The 15085-nt window shown below is 53.5% G+C and overlaps 2 protein-coding genes across 2 annotated transcripts in view; both read left to right on the plus strand.

The window, feature by feature from the left end:
- Positions 1–6448: 6448 nt before the first annotated feature.
- LOC105560465 (40S ribosomal protein S17) lies at positions 6449–8206 on the plus strand. Its single transcript, XM_012009612.1, has 3 exons — positions 6449–6589; positions 6878–7029; positions 7893–8206. Exons 1-3 carry the CDS (start codon positions 6587–6589, stop codon positions 8128–8130), a joined length of 393 nt encoding a protein of 130 aa, XP_011865002.1. The 5' UTR covers positions 6449–6586; the 3' UTR covers positions 8131–8206.
- A 1618-nt stretch (positions 8207–9824) lies between these two features.
- LOC105560466 (ubiquitin carboxyl-terminal hydrolase 3-like) overlaps positions 9825–15085 on the plus strand; it is a 19801-nt gene continuing 14540 nt past the window's right edge. Inside the window, exon 1 of the mRNA XM_012009613.1 lies at positions 9825–10452. Within this exon, the coding sequence (XP_011865003.1) occupies positions 10356–10452 (97 nt within the window). The 5' untranslated portion in view covers positions 9825–10355. The remainder of the gene's footprint in view (positions 10453–15085) is intronic.

Here is a 15085-nt window from a genome sequence, read left to right on the forward strand (position 1 = left end):
GCATGTACCAAAGTGTACCAGAGTGTACATTCAGCGTCATGCCTTTACACCTGAAGAAAGACGCTATAGAGATATCCAATAGGAAACTTTCCTTTTAATATCGGAGTATATTGAAGTTACAGCTATTTTCAGGTGTAAAAGCATTCGCCGAGTGTGCGCTCTGGTACACTTTGGTACATGTAACCAAACAATCGTCAAAAATCACCTAAAACCATGCAACCGTGCACACTGAAAAAAATTTCTGGTTGAATATGGACGAATCAGATAATTCCTTTAGGATTTACCAGAATTCCTTTAGGATTTACCAGAATTTCTGTAGGATTACAGGAATTCTGGTAAATCCTAAAGGAATTATCTGATTCGTCCATATTCAACCAGAAATTTTTTTTCAGTGTGGGACAACCTGGCATTTTGAACAAACTTATGAGAGTTTTTTCAAGTTTCACCATACATTTTACTACTGAAATGCATACTACGTGATCTAACAAACTCGTGTGTTTAAATGTTCAAATTTTCTTGCGTTACCAAGATTTCATTTCAATGTAAAATTAACATAAAATATGTTATTATTTTCGTAACATTTTTATATTATATTTATGTCAACACAATAACTTGACACTTTATGTCATTAAGAAATTGAATATTAATTGGAGTTTTTATAAACACAACAATTTCACCGAAACATGTGATATCGACATTTTTTGAAAATTATTTCAACTATTCGAATTTGTAACCATTGTACGGAGTAGGTACTTATCCTGTCTGCTTTAATTACACCACCCTTAAAAGAACAAACGTAACTGTCGAGTGTAGTGTTAATTAATTAACATTCATAATTTGTCAAAAAGTAACACACGCGATGAACGTTACTGTACCTTAAAATTTACAGTGGACTTTTCGGGACATGTTAAAAATGTTATGTAGACATGTGAAAATTAACCTTTTATTTTTTTACTGTGCAATTACTAGTAAAATATGTGGTAAAATGTTTTAAAACTCCTAAAATTCCACGAAGCGCCGTGTTGTCCCGCGATTACACGAGTCTCCGGATGAATTTTAAGAGAAACTTCTCCCGGTCCACCGAAAGTAAGATTTTATGTAAACGGCAAGCGATACAAAAATGTAAGAAGTAGGCCAATTTGGCAGAATGTCTAAGACATTTTTTACAGAATGCATCGCCGAGCTTATGAGGTTTCGCCGCGGTGTCGTTGCGGAAAGCCGAAATTTCATCTGGAAAGCGCGACTTGGCCCGTCGGTGCGCCGGCGGTCAAGGCCGACCTCGATTTCCGACGAAAGCGAGACGGAGATAGTGGACGACCCGGCGACCTTTCGGCGGAGAAATTTCGAGTAAGCGCGTGCGAGCGAGCGTCAGGTTGAAAAAAAAACCCACGCTCGCTCGCTCGCTCGCTCGCTGGCCGAGCCCGAGAGTCTCGCGGCAAGAAATCGGCGAAGGACGGAGTCGCGTGAAGGAGAAAGTCGCGGACTGGCTGTGGGGCACGCTGGGATTCGTCAGCTGACGGAAACGAAGGCCGCGAACGTCGGCGGACGTCGCGACGTAACGTAACGCGACGAGTCTATTTTCGCGCTCCTCGCTAATTGGGACACGCGGAGAGTCGATCAAGGCCCGGTTTGTCATTGTCTCGATCATGAACCTTTCGCGAGTTGACGCTAGAGAAAAAGATTCATGATCGAGCCACCGGCTAACTGGTAGCCAGAGATTCAAGCGGAGTTTAGTCGACCTCGCTCCATATTATTATCCTAAGAAGAGGCAGAAGATTGACTAATCTCAACAGTTGATCGGAAAGTGAAAAACCGGGCCGGAGGGCTTCTCTCGCCAACCTCGGTTCGATTGGTCTGACCGTAGGAGAAGAAGAAATCGCCGTCCCCGAGGGGGCGGAAAACTCGCGGGAGTAAAGCGCGGATTTTCCGCTGAGTAAGGTTAGAACGTACGCGCGGAAGCGGGAAGTGACCTTGGAGTCGGATTCGTCCGGGGTCGAGCACATGGGCAGTGCCCGCCGCTAGCCGGGCGTTCTAAGTCAATAACGGCAATGATATCAAACGACATTGCGACACGCGGGGGGGAGCGCGGAGCAGGGACGGGCGACGGATTGTCGCGCGGGAGTAGCGCCGAACGGCGGCCGACGTCGCGTCAAAGGTGACGTCCGGTGACCCCGTTGCGCGCGTGCATCGCTTTCGACGACGCGTGACTTACCCGATGTGACGAGCGCTCGCACCCACGGCAATCGATGACAGTTTCCCGGCGGCGGCGGGAGGCAGGGGAGGCGCGACGAGAGCGGTCGTCGGCGCGGCGGTGGTTCCTATTATCTCCCGGCGACGGGCCGCTGCATGTTCCTCCTTCCGGCACGAGCACACGGCGGGGACTCGCCTCCTGACGTCGGTCGGCGAGGCGGACTTTGCCGTCTCGCGTGCGCGAACACCGGACGAGGAGAGGCGGCAGTCGATGATCGGCACACTCGCGCGATTACTCGCCCGAACGGTAGGCGGAAGAGAAAGACCGAGACGGAGAGAGAGAGAGAGCGCGATAGAGAGAGAAAGAGAGAGAAAGAGAGAGACGCGGCCAAATTTCCTGCCCCGACAACAGTCACCCGATCGCGAACGCGTCCCGTACCGCCGCCACACTGAGATGCAGCACACCGAACGTAGCACCGAGCACTGACTGCTCTCGCCAGCCTCGCCGTTCACCAAGGCGATAAACAAACTCCGCCGCCCACCTCTCGCTTCTCTTGCCGCGACACGACGACTACGCGCGCGACTCGCAGCACGTTCCCTCTCTCTCGCTCACGCCGGTCCGCGCGCGCCGAAACAACTGAGCATCTCGCTCCCACCGCCCGGCCGTTCTCGCCCCACCCCCCCCACTCCGGCTCGCACCGCGCGGCGCGCGCACTCGGTCTCGCGCGGCTGCCCCCCACTCACCCACTCCCGCCGCGCCGCTCGCGATACTCCCGACGGTCCACGAACGTTCTCGAGCGTCGTGCGTGACGCGCGAGCACCCCGCCGCCCCGTGTACGCGCCCTTCGCCGAACTCGGGGCGTCCCCGGGCCGTCACCGTGTTCGACGAATTGTCCTGATCGCTGGGTGAGATCGCGCGTCTTGTACGGTGTACCGGATACGTGTATCATTTCGTCGTTGGTCGAGGGTGTCCCGCGACGCGACACTTCTCTTTGGCGTCGCGCCTCGGAGTCCGGAACACGCGTGCTCCCGTTGGCGACATCTTTCCGGGACGAAGTCGAAGCGACGGGTGATCGAATAACGTGCGCGGATGATTACTTCGGTATCACAGGATCCCACCCAGACTCGATCCCGGCCGTCATCCGCGTATTTAAAGACGCTACGGTGACGCGTAAAGTCGTGGGCGGGCTCGTATGAAAGAAGATCCACTAACGTTTTACACTTTATCGGTCAAGTCGAGCTCGGTCGTTCCAATCGTGCAACATAGATGTCGGAGACGGCGCGTTAATGCGCTATGATAATGCAGCTTTTCGCGCTGAATCTCTTGATTCGTTGAAGGAAACGGATCTCTCTTAGACGAAAATCGACGTTTAAAACATTAATTTTCTAAAGATATTCGGAAAGAACGTTGTATCTTTTTGTTCCAAGTAAATGTATGGAAAGTTTGAGAACGTCGATGCGTTTCTCGCCTCAATTAATTGCAGTAATTATAAATACATAAGTTTTGTAATAAAATTGAATTTTTACAAAAATATCGACTCAAAATTCGGCACGATTTAATTCTCAGATGGTAAGGCGAACTTTACCTGCCGAGTTGGTTCGACACTCGAGCGCCGTCGATAATATCGTTCGTCGATATCACAGTAATCCGCATTGTCCTTTCTATACCCAGAATGATCCCGCTTATGGCTCGTCCGAATTACGAGACCCCGTAATCAGAGACTGGCAATAAAGCCTATCACACAATAGGAAAGCACAGGCAATAGGAACAGGGAATAGAATTTCTGACGCGTTGGATTGGTTGGAAGAAAATTTCCGACGAATCCAACGCGTCAAAAATTCTATTCTCTATTCCTATTGCCTGTTGCCAGGCATTGTGTAATAGGCTTAAGAGTTGATTAAATTCTGCGAGTGAGAGAGAGACATCGGCTATCTCACTCTTCTACGATCGTAGATGGCCTATGTTTCTCTCTCACTCGTAGGAATTTGACCAACTCCTATGGCCAGTCTCTGATTACAGACTCTCTAATCTTCTTATGTAGAAATGGCACTTAAGTGGCCTCGATACGGCGACTTTTGCCCATGTATCTATTCACTCGGATGAGCCGCAAGCATGATCATTCTTAGGTGTAGAAAGGGCATTTGTTATAGGTAGTCTGCGGTCCAGTGTTGATGCCATTTCTGTCTTTCCTTTTCACAATTAAAGACAGTGGAAGAACGCTTTGGAAAATATTTGCAGCGTTAAATGGACCGCAGCCACAATCGAAGCGAGTCCAATCCTGTATACATACGTGCGAATAATTGTTCCAATTATCAAGTATTTGCTAGGCCGGCGACGGCCGAAATAAACGAAGGGAGAACGCGTGAAGGATCGACGCCATATTTTTCGAGGCGCATCACCGGCGCCGAAATGAGAGGCGCGAGCGCGACGGCAGGCGCGACTGCACGCGACACTCAACGTTACGGACGTCCGAAAGACACTTTCCGAAAGATAGTCGCGATGCTCTCGCGCGCGGGAGATCGCGCGGAACGTAGAAGAGTCCCGTGAGGCGCGGAGCGATTCTCGAAAGCGATTCCGTCGCGACACTATTCCGCGAACGGCCGCGATTCAAACGTTCGCGACAGCAGTGCTGCCACGCTCGAAAAGTTGAAGCGGCTGGCGTATAAAGCCTCGTCTACATAGAAGTCGTAAAGCCGTAGTCGTAAGAATAGTCGACTATGATTGGTCAATTCTTATGTGTCTGACGAAATTGACCAATCGCACTCGATTATTCTTACGACTACGACTCTGCGACTCGCATTGTAGACCACGCATCACGTCGCACGGTAATTAGATTCGTACGTTTGCATCGCGCTTCCTGCGGTTAATATTAACGGATATTTAACGTTCGAGGGAGGGGGAGAAGCTTGAAAACAGTTGAGACGAACATTAATATTTACTACTTTGCGCAGAAACCAAATGTTTCTCCAGATAAAATAATTTTTCAATAAAGCCTCGTCTACATAGAAGTCGTAAAGTCGTAGTCGTATGAATAGTCGACTATGATTGGTCAATTCTTACATGGGCTGCTTTCGCGAGAAGATCAAAATGATCCGGATTAAAATGATCCTGTGCTATGATTGGTCAAATCTGAAATTTCGTAGCATCACATTGAAATTTTATTCAATGAAATTCCAGATTTGACCAATCATAGCACAGGGTCATTATAATCCGGATCATTTTGATCTTCTCGCGAAAGCAGCTCTATCTAACGAAATTGACCAATCGCAGTCGATTATTCTTACGACTACGACTCTGCGACTCGCATTGTAGACCCCGCAGAAAGGCCTGTGTCCACGATGCTAGAACTTGATCCAAGTTCTAGTTCCGAGAAATATCGCTTTTATGGAATGGCTGCAAGTTGATTGGCTACACATTTCTCGGAACTAGAACTCGGACCAAGTTGCAGTTCCGAAAAATGTGTAAGCCAATCAACTTGCAGCTTTTATGGAATAGCTGCGGGCTGATTGGCTACACATTTCTCGAGACTGGAACTTGGACCAAGTTCTAGCATCGTGGACACAGGCCTTTAATAACTCGATATGGCTAATTAAAATGGCGCGCGTGATCACTGGCGATGATTGCATTGCACTTTTCGCGTACCTCGCACTGAGAGACTCATTTTGTCGAATGAAACGATTGAATCATTTTGTTGACTGAATCGTTTAGTTGAATATTATAAAAGGATTCTGTGCATGTTCACTCAACCAAATTTATGTGTTGATATAACCAAATTTTCCAACTAAATTTTGTTGTATCGACTGAAAGATTTGTTTGCTCATATCCAAACAAGAAATTCAGTTGAGTCAACTAAATTTTATTTTATTCAACAAAATGGGCCTCTCAGTGCGGCGAGAAGATTACGTGTAATAACGATAATATGAAGAGAATTTCGATCGCTACACTTTTATAAATACTGAAACGATCAAAATACTAAATCGATTAAAGTAATCTAATTTCTGTTATTTGTTTCGCAATTTCCACTTATTTCGACATTTCGCGGGCACAAATACGCGAGACAGTTTTCCGCATAATTGGCTGCGTTCAGCAGAAAAAACTGCTGTGCAACTGTTGTAAAATTCGTGAATCTGATTGGCGTATTCCCTTTTACAACAATTTTTACAACAGTTGCAAAGCAGCTTTTTCTGCTGAACGCGGCCATTAAATTGCTTTTCATTACCGCTCGTACTTTTCACTGAAAATCTTGGTCCGCTCTTTACCGACTGCAACGTTTCCAGCGCGAGTTTGTTCGCAATTTCTCCGCCAGTCGTCGACAGCGTCGCGCCAGGCGTCGCCGATTCTCCTGCCATTCTTCCCTTCGATTCATTTCGTGCCTCTTCCGGTGTCCTAGCCATCATGGTGCGTATTCGACAGCGAGTTTTCATGTTTTAATCCGCGAAAATTCGTAGCAATCCGCGCGAAATCGCCGGGGATTTGCGCGCGCTCGTCCCGCGCGTTCGCTTCTTCACCCGCGGGTGCGAATATTAATCGGCCAGCGGTCGTCGCGACGACGCGCGTCATCCTTGTCCTTCGCTTAGGTTATGTTCGCGCTCCGCCAGCGCGAGCGACAACAATCGTGCAGATATGAAATAAACGTGTTGCGCCGCGCCGGATTGTCGATTCATCTTGTCTTTTCGCAATTTTCAGAGTCGCGTCAGAACGAAGACGGTCAAAAAGGCCGCGAAGCTCATTATCGAGAAGTACTACCCGCGTCTCACCTTGGACTTCCACACGAACAAGAGGATATGCGAGGAAATAGCTATCATCCCGAGCAAATCCCTGCGCAACAAGATCGCTGGGTAGGTAGCGACGTTCGAGGAGTGTCAATTTCTCCAAACTCGCTTTACCTCGCCAGCTAACCAGCGATAGCTGCGCTCGACGTTGCAAATCCGAGGCGTCGGAGTGCCCTCTTGCATTCGAGTGAGCGAGAGAGGAGAATGTTGTAGAAAGGGAGAAAGAGCGCTCCGACGCCTCGGATTTGCAACGCCGTACACAGTTAATGAAGCTTGCACTCGTTAATTTTGTTGTAAAGAAGGCGAAAGTAGTTGCTTTCGGAATTATTTAACAGTCAACGTAGCACAATAATTGTAATTGACCTTCAGGCTGGTATCGCATTTGTCGCATGACAAATTTTTCAAGTGTCGACTGGCTGCAGGGTAGAAAAGTTGAGTATCTAGAAATTTTCTAACTTGTAACCGTCGTGCTTAAAACATTTGTTGTGCGACCAATGTAATAGTACCTTTAGGCTAATATTACATTCGTTGTACGACTTGAGTGCCCGTAGACCGCCACGAGGGCCACATTTGTGGCTCAACGAATCTCGATACTCCTCGTGATGTGTATATCATTTGTATACAATCTTTGAGAAAGGATAATGCATTTAATGAAAAATGCCGGCGGTCTAAAATAGTGATACAACATAATTATAACAATGTAGTTATGGCTGCATTTTGATATTTTTACTCTAAGCGCTGAGAATGTGCATTGTACGCAATGTAAACTACAGATTTTCAATGCTGGCAGTGAACTTCGGAACGCAGTGTACGATTCCACGATTCATGTAGATTCATTCGTCACGTTTACCGTGTGAAATTGTATCACTTGTGTTACGTGCTCACTCGGCAATGACGCGACTACAACAATTGTACTTTTTCGCCGCCAGATTTGTCACTCACCTGATGAAGAGGCTCAGGCACAGTCAGGTACGTGGTATCTCCATCAAGCTGCAGGAGGAAGAGCGGGAACGCCGTGACAACTACGTTCCCGAGGTTTCCGCTCTGGAGCACGACATCATCGAGGTCGATCCGGAGACCAAGGAGATGCTCAAGATGCTCGAGTTCAACAACATCACCGGGCTCCAGCTCACGCAGCCCGTTCCGCAGTTTAACAGGCGTAATTAAAATATCGCTCCCTTCACGTTACCAGGAAAATGGTTGGTCTTGCACTTTTCGAATAAAACTGCAAACTAACACCCACGATGCGCGTGCTATTTATTGTCCGTGGAGCGTACTTTTCTCCTTGGTCGTTAAGGAGGCCCTGTGTTTAATTAACAGCCTTGACCATCCGTTCCCGTTCCTCAAAAGAAAGACATGCTCGCCCGAGATTGAAGAGTTTTTTTGGGGACTTTTATTGTCATTAACTTGTGGGAAAACTGTTGTTATCGATGGAGCGACGCGCCGAGTGTCCAGGAGAGATCGGGTGAAACGATACGATTTACGGACGCATCGAGGAAAAGGAAAAGTAAGGGCGGCGCGCGTGCGCTCAATCCGCCATTTTAATCGCGGCGGAAACGCGTGCGACCGTCGTCCCCGAGTAGGTTTCGCGTGCGAAGACGCGCTCGTCGTGTGACGCACGATCGCCCCTTCCTCCTCGGCGCCTCGCCGGATCCTACGATCCGCGGATCTCCGCGCACACACGCACGGGCGTACGGGCGATCGCATTGCGGCTGGCGCGGCACGTGCGCGCCAGCGTCGGGATCATCGTCGTCGGTTCTCGCGCGCCCCGGGCCGAGCCGGCGTCGTCGCCGCCTCGGAGAACTGGTTCCGCCGCGGTGCCTCGCTCGCTCGCGACGTCGGCCGCACCGAGGTGGAGGGACGGGAGGTCGACGACTACATCCCTGGCGCGTTGCGTCGCCAGGTGCAACCCGAGCGAGCCCCGTCGCGACGCGGGGACTCCCTCGTCTCTCTCCCCCGGCGATCTGCTTCCCTAACGTCGCGCTCTACGCGGGGGGGGCAGGGGGACGACGCATCTCCGGCCGGCGTTGATCGGCGCGCGATCGAGCCCTCGGCGGACGGTCCGGTGTCGACGGAGAAACTCTTCTCGGTTTTTATCGCGCGATACGCGAGTACCTCGCGCCGGAGGGGGGGCAGGGGGCGAACCTGCGATAAACTCGGCGAAGTCCAGCGAAGTCGCGCCCCGTCGCCCCGCGGGGGATCGATTCGAATTACGGCGGGGCGGAGGAGAGAGAGAGAGAGAGAGGAGGGGCGGCGGCGTCTCGCGGTGTAAATTCGGCGACGCTCGATAAATTGGCGCCCGCGACAAAAAGTGCGCTCGGCGCCTCTCGACGAGAGGAGGCACCACAGCCCTGGCGGCCGGTCGGGCTGCGCGCGCGACCCTAGTCCTAGAGCGACCCAAGGCTAGGAGAGACCTAGCGCAACCTCGTCGGCGAGGCGAGAGCGAGAGGGAGAAGTAACGGAAGAAAGGGCGCGACGACCCGGCCGTGGGAAAGAGAGAGCGCTAGGAGGCACGGGGCGAAGGAACGGCGTCGGGGCGCGCTTGGCGCGGGCCCGCGCGCCGGGAGGACGGAGGACGGCGCGGAGAGGAGAGGCCGCTCAGGCCGCGCCGCGCCGCGCGAGAGAGTCAGTCGACTATTAGCGGTCTGTGACTCTGGAGGTGGGCCGACCACCGGCAGAACCGAGCTCTACGCAGCTCGGTCGCGCTCGGTCGGCAGTCGGGGCCAGTCGGCCGCGCACCGCCGCGCTCCGTTCTCCTCGCTCGCTGGTTCGTTCGTTCGTTCGTTCGTTCGTTCGCTCGCTCGCTCGCTTGCCCGCTCGCTCGCTCGCTCGTCCGCTCGTCCGTCCACTCGCTCTCAGTAAGTCGTACGCCGCGCAACGGGAGCGACGGTCGCCGTCACGCACGTCTCCCCGCTCGTAAACCATCCGTTTTTTTTCTGTCTGTCTCTCTCTCTCTCGCGCTCTCACTCTTTCTCTCTCTCTCTGTCTCTCCTTTCTTTCCTTTCGTTAAAGGCGACGTAACAGTGTCCTCGCCACCGCCGCGCGCGCTATGTGACGGACATCACGGGGCACCGCAGCGTGTACCCCGCCTCGAAGCCACGCATCGTTTTCCCTACGCCGGACTCTACCCCCTCGGCGAGCCCCCTCGCCCTTTACCGAGACCTACCCCACCTCCCTCCTCCGTCTCCTCGCCCCTGCCCTTTCCCCCCTAGCCGTTCCTCGTCCGCCGCCCGGTTGTGGAAAAAGAGAAAGACGGACTGCGTCGTCAACGCTCGCGCGACGACGGCGACGACTACGACGACAACGACGGCTACCACGACGACGACCACGACGACGACGGCGGCGACGAGGCGGCCACGAGGGCCTCGTGGAGAAGCGTGCCTGGAGAAAACATGGAGTGTCCGCACCTCGCTCAGAGCGTGCGATTCGGCGATGACAACGTAGATGGATCGGGCTGTGCTGCGAAGGATCTGCCGTTCGTCTGCGCAGGTAGGGACCTCGTACAAAGCCCCGAGAGTGCCTTCCACCGATTCCGAGCCAGCTCGAGCGAGACGGGGAGAGAGAGAGAGAGAGAGAGAGAGTGAGAGGGAGGGAGAAGCGTTAGGGCGATAGAGACGGATGGGTGGATAGATAGATGGATAGGGGAGCCGGTTCGCTCTCGTCTCTCGGAGCCTCGCGGCCCCAGGTCTCTCCTCGCTGTTGCATCTCTCCTTTACCCCCCCCCCCCGTCTTTCTCCTCGGCTCCAGCCCCGCTCTCCATGTCTCCTGCTCCGTTTTGCTCTCTTCCTCTCGCGAATCCGCACGCACGCACACACACGTAGACCGGCGCGCTCTTTCTCTCTCTCTCTCTCTCTCTCCTTCCCGCCGTTCCTTTCTCCGTCTCTCCGTGCGTGAGCCACGCTCCTTCGTTCCGTCTCTCTCGTGACCCAGGCCCCGGCCGTTCCTCTCGCGGCCTTGAGCCGTCGTAGCCGGAGACGAGACGAGACGGGACGGGACGGGACGGAGCGGATCGCCGCAATTTCCCTCGGGAAACGCGCCGACGCGCCACCCGTGCGTTTTCGCGACGCCGCCGCGCTCTTATCGTCGGCCGCGTCTCGGATTCTCCCCGTTTTCACGCACGAAGCAACGAACGAAGCAAAGTGTAGCGGATCGAACTCGTCGTCCGGCTACGTGTGCGTGCGTACGTATACCCACGCGCTATCTCTCTCTCTCTCTTTCTCTCTCTGTCTCTCCCGCTCGCTCGCTCTCTCCCGCCGAACGATATGCACGCGTGAGACGCGGGCGAACGAGTGGTGTAACACGAGCTAGTAGGTGTGTGTGCGTGCGCGCGCGCGCGCGCGCCCGCGTCCGCTCGCTCTCTCGCACGGCGTGTTCGTGGTCCCATGACTCGTTACGCGCGCGAGAGCGCGACGGCGGCGTGGTAGAGTGACGGTGGTGGTGGTGGTGGTAGTGGTGGTGGTGGTGGTGGTGTCGGCGATGGTGGAGGTGGCGGCGGCGGCGGCGGCGACGGCGGTGGTGTGCGCGTGTGCGTCGTCGTCCTGCTGGGAGTTCTCAGTATGCGCCGCGCGGCCGTCATCGGAAAATCAATACCAGACGGCACTAATCAGCTGGCCCTAAGATCCACCGTCATTAGAACTCGCCGGCTAACGGTTCGCCGCCGTCGCCGTCGCCGCCTCCTCGCGAGAATCCCGGAGAGAGAGAGAGGAGCGTCGTGAAAAAGAAACGCGCGAATGTCGTGGAATCGTCCGTGCGGAAATTTCGATGGGCCGCAATCGATGTCGATTCTGCGGCTCGCGGTGAGAAAGAAAGGGGCAACCGGCGGCGTCTCGTCCTTCGCTCGCGCTCGAGTCAGACGGTGACATTGGTGGCCGCGCGCTCGCTCCGGGCTATCGATTTAAAGATACACGGGCAGTGGTCATTGCAAGGGGGGGGGGAGGGGGGATGCTATAGAGACGCGGGGCCGTCTCGCCGTAAACATTCGAGTCGGAGCGAGTCGCGCCGGCCGACCTCTCTCTCTCTCTTTCTCTCTCCTTCGTACAACTTCTTCTTGGAGCGCGGGAGAAAATGGAGGATCGTCGGGGCCCGTCATTAGCCGTCGCCGAAGCGCGACGTTCGCGAGGATTCCGCGGCGGTGCCCGGGAAAACGCGTTAACCCGCCGCGCGGCGTCGCCCGCGCGGAACCGGTGCCGTCTCGCGGATGACAGAACTCGGAGCGGGCGGATAAGTATTATCGCCGACCGCCGCGCGAGTTGCGTCAAAAGTGGCGGCGTTTACACGAGACAATGCGCGACGGGGAGGGGCGGCGAGAGAGGCGCGGAGGGGGCGACGATCGCTCGAGAGGAGCCGCGGGCCCCGTCCTCTCTCGGGCGCCGTGAAATCCGCGAGAGAGCGACGGGAGAGAGAGACAGGCCGCTTCCCCGAATCCTGGTGCCGTCCTCTCCGGCGACGCGCTGCTCCTTCCTTTCTCTTTTGCGCGCGGCCTCGGGACTATATTTATCGACGAAACGTACGCGGTTTTTTCTCCCCTTGCGCGCTCGCGTCCGCCCGCCCCTCCGCCCTTTGTCCCGAGACCCCCGCGGATCTGCGCGACTCCGCCCGCTCGGGCCGATTCCGCTCGGCGAGAGATCCCGCGTCTCCGCGATCGCGTCCCGGCTGTCGATACTCGGCGCGGCTCGATGCCCGCCGTCGTCCGCTCTCACGCCCGAGCGAGAAACGTCCTCTCTTCTTCTCCCCCGTCTTGGGAACTCGTGCTCGGAGAGAGAGAGAGAGAGAAAATTTGGTTAATTGCGGCTACGAGTGACTACTAATGACGAGCTATTTGCCGACGGTAAAGCGACGGCGATTGCACAGCGCGCGTCCTGGGGCAATCAAAGCGCGATTGTGAGAATGCCGACTCCGCCGAGCCGAGCGCTTATTAATAAGCCGTCAAATACAGAGGCGATATCTGTTTGTTCGACGAAAGATAACTGGCAAGCACGCGTAAATGACGCGCGCCGAGTGAAAACCGTATCTCTTTTTTTTTTCACTCTACTAGACCACTCGTACGCCGCGCTGCTCTTTCCCCGTGCGACTACGGGGCTAGAACTTGGGTCCGAGCTAGCTTTCATGGAATAGCTGCGAGTTGATTGGCTACGCATTTCTCGGAACCAGAACTTGGACCAAGTTCTAGCATCGGGACTTTGCAGCGAATTCGATCGCTTACACTAGCTGCGTTCGCAAACCCGAGGTGTCGGAGCGCGCTTTCCTCTCTTTCCATCTTATTCTCCTGTCCCGCTCGCTCCAGCGCAGGAGAGCACTCCGACACCTCGGATTTGCAGTGCCGAACGCAGCTACTGAGCGCGCAACGGCACGCGATACTATTTTTCCAACTGGACTCCTCGCAAGGGCCAATAAGGACGCGGGGTCTTGGGTCAGGTGACTCGAGGCTAAACTCCAATTGGCTCGCGCGAGCAACCCAGTAGGAAAAATAGTATCGCGTTGGCTTTAGTCTCGTTTGCAGTTAACGGCCTGAGCAAAATGGCTGTCTTGTACTCTTAAGACAATGTTTTATGTCTCAAAGTAACGCACAATAACTGTCTTGTGGCTTAAAAATATAAGACAGCCACTCCGCTCAGGCCCTAACGCTTATGTCCAAGGATCGGGTGTCTTGAACACCTCTTGAGATACTTGTTATCCAGCAAAAAGTGACCCGCACGGGTCATTTTCTTCACTAGTTTTCGGACGTGCGTGTTTAAGACAAACTTGGGTCGAAGAATTGACTGTGGACAGGCTTTAGCGTGCGCTCGGTGCGAACGATCGAATTTACTGTAAGAGTTTTCGATCGACGAGGCGGGCGATAATTGAATCGGCAAGGTCGCCTCTCGCGACGACCGAGCCGACTGTCGCTCCTTTTCCGACGGAAATAGAACGACGGATAGAGGCGAGCGACTTGCCTACCAGTTTCGTGCACTTGGCGGCTCGAACGACGCCGGCAGAATCGAGCCTGCGATTTTCGTGCCGGCCGCTGGAGTCGCGGGCGCGTCTTTCCTCTCGCCGCGACGCGCGGATGGTGGGGAGACGTGTCGGGTAGGAAACGTAACGCAGAGTCGGGTCGCCGTTAATTTCGGGCCTGGGAGAGGGAGACGGCGGAACAATAGCTTCGCGGTGTCCGATGACGTTGTCGGGCGGGCCGTCACTCATTGCGGAATCGTCGATTTTCGACCGGCGGGTGCCCTCGGAAATTAACCTTGCGCCTCCGTAATCACGTGGGATCTTTTTAACATTCAATCGCACGCACAAAAGAAATCTTAATGCAAACTTGTGGCGGCGCAGGTGTCGAGCGCCGCGTTAGGGCCTGAGGCCAGAATGGCTGTCTTATACTGTTAAGACAGCCTTAAGACAAGATTTTAGCCCTTAAGCCTTTGTCTTGAGGTAACGCCGCTGACCCGAACTTTGAGTTTTCCGACGGACGCGCGGTGCACTCTTAAGCTAATTGTAAGACTCCATAAACGCGTTGAAATGTGGCAACACGTGCGGCAACGAGTCAAAAGATTTCAATTTCAACGCAGGAAGATTGCGGCAGGCTTCTGATTGGTCGACTCGCATTGCCGCACGCGTTTCCACACGCGTTGCCGCAGCTCAACGCACCTATGGAGTCTTAGCTTTAAGCTTATAAGCTTAAGACTCCATAAACGCGGTGAATTGCGGCAACGAATCAAAAGATTTTTATTCCAACGCAGGAAGATTGCGGCAGGCTTCTGATTGGTCGACTCGCGTTGCCGCATGCGATGCCGCTTCTATGGAGTCTTAGGCTGGATTCACATGGAGCGTAACTTGCGTAGCGTAACCTGCGTATCACCAATCACAGGGTCATTCTGATAGAACCGTTTCAATAATTCCGTTGAAATAGTTCTGTGATTGGTGATACGCAGGTTACGCTTATGCAAGTTACGCTCCATGTGAATCCAGCCTTATAGCGAATTCGGTTGCTTGCACTAGTGCGCACTGAGTGCACACTAAGGCTTGTTTATAGTCAGTTCTTATATTTAACTTTGTCTCAGATATATGTTCAAAGAGTATGTAGTCAAAAAATGATCCGTGTAAACGTTGTACGGGCCATTTTTCGCGATAAGAAATATTGCAA

This window comes from Vollenhovia emeryi, unplaced genomic scaffold (assembly GCF_000949405.1).
Source record: "Vollenhovia emeryi isolate VEMERY1.0 unplaced genomic scaffold, V.emery_V1.0 DF939229.1, whole genome shotgun sequence".
NCBI classification, from domain to species: domain Eukaryota; kingdom Metazoa; phylum Arthropoda; class Insecta; order Hymenoptera; family Formicidae; genus Vollenhovia; species Vollenhovia emeryi.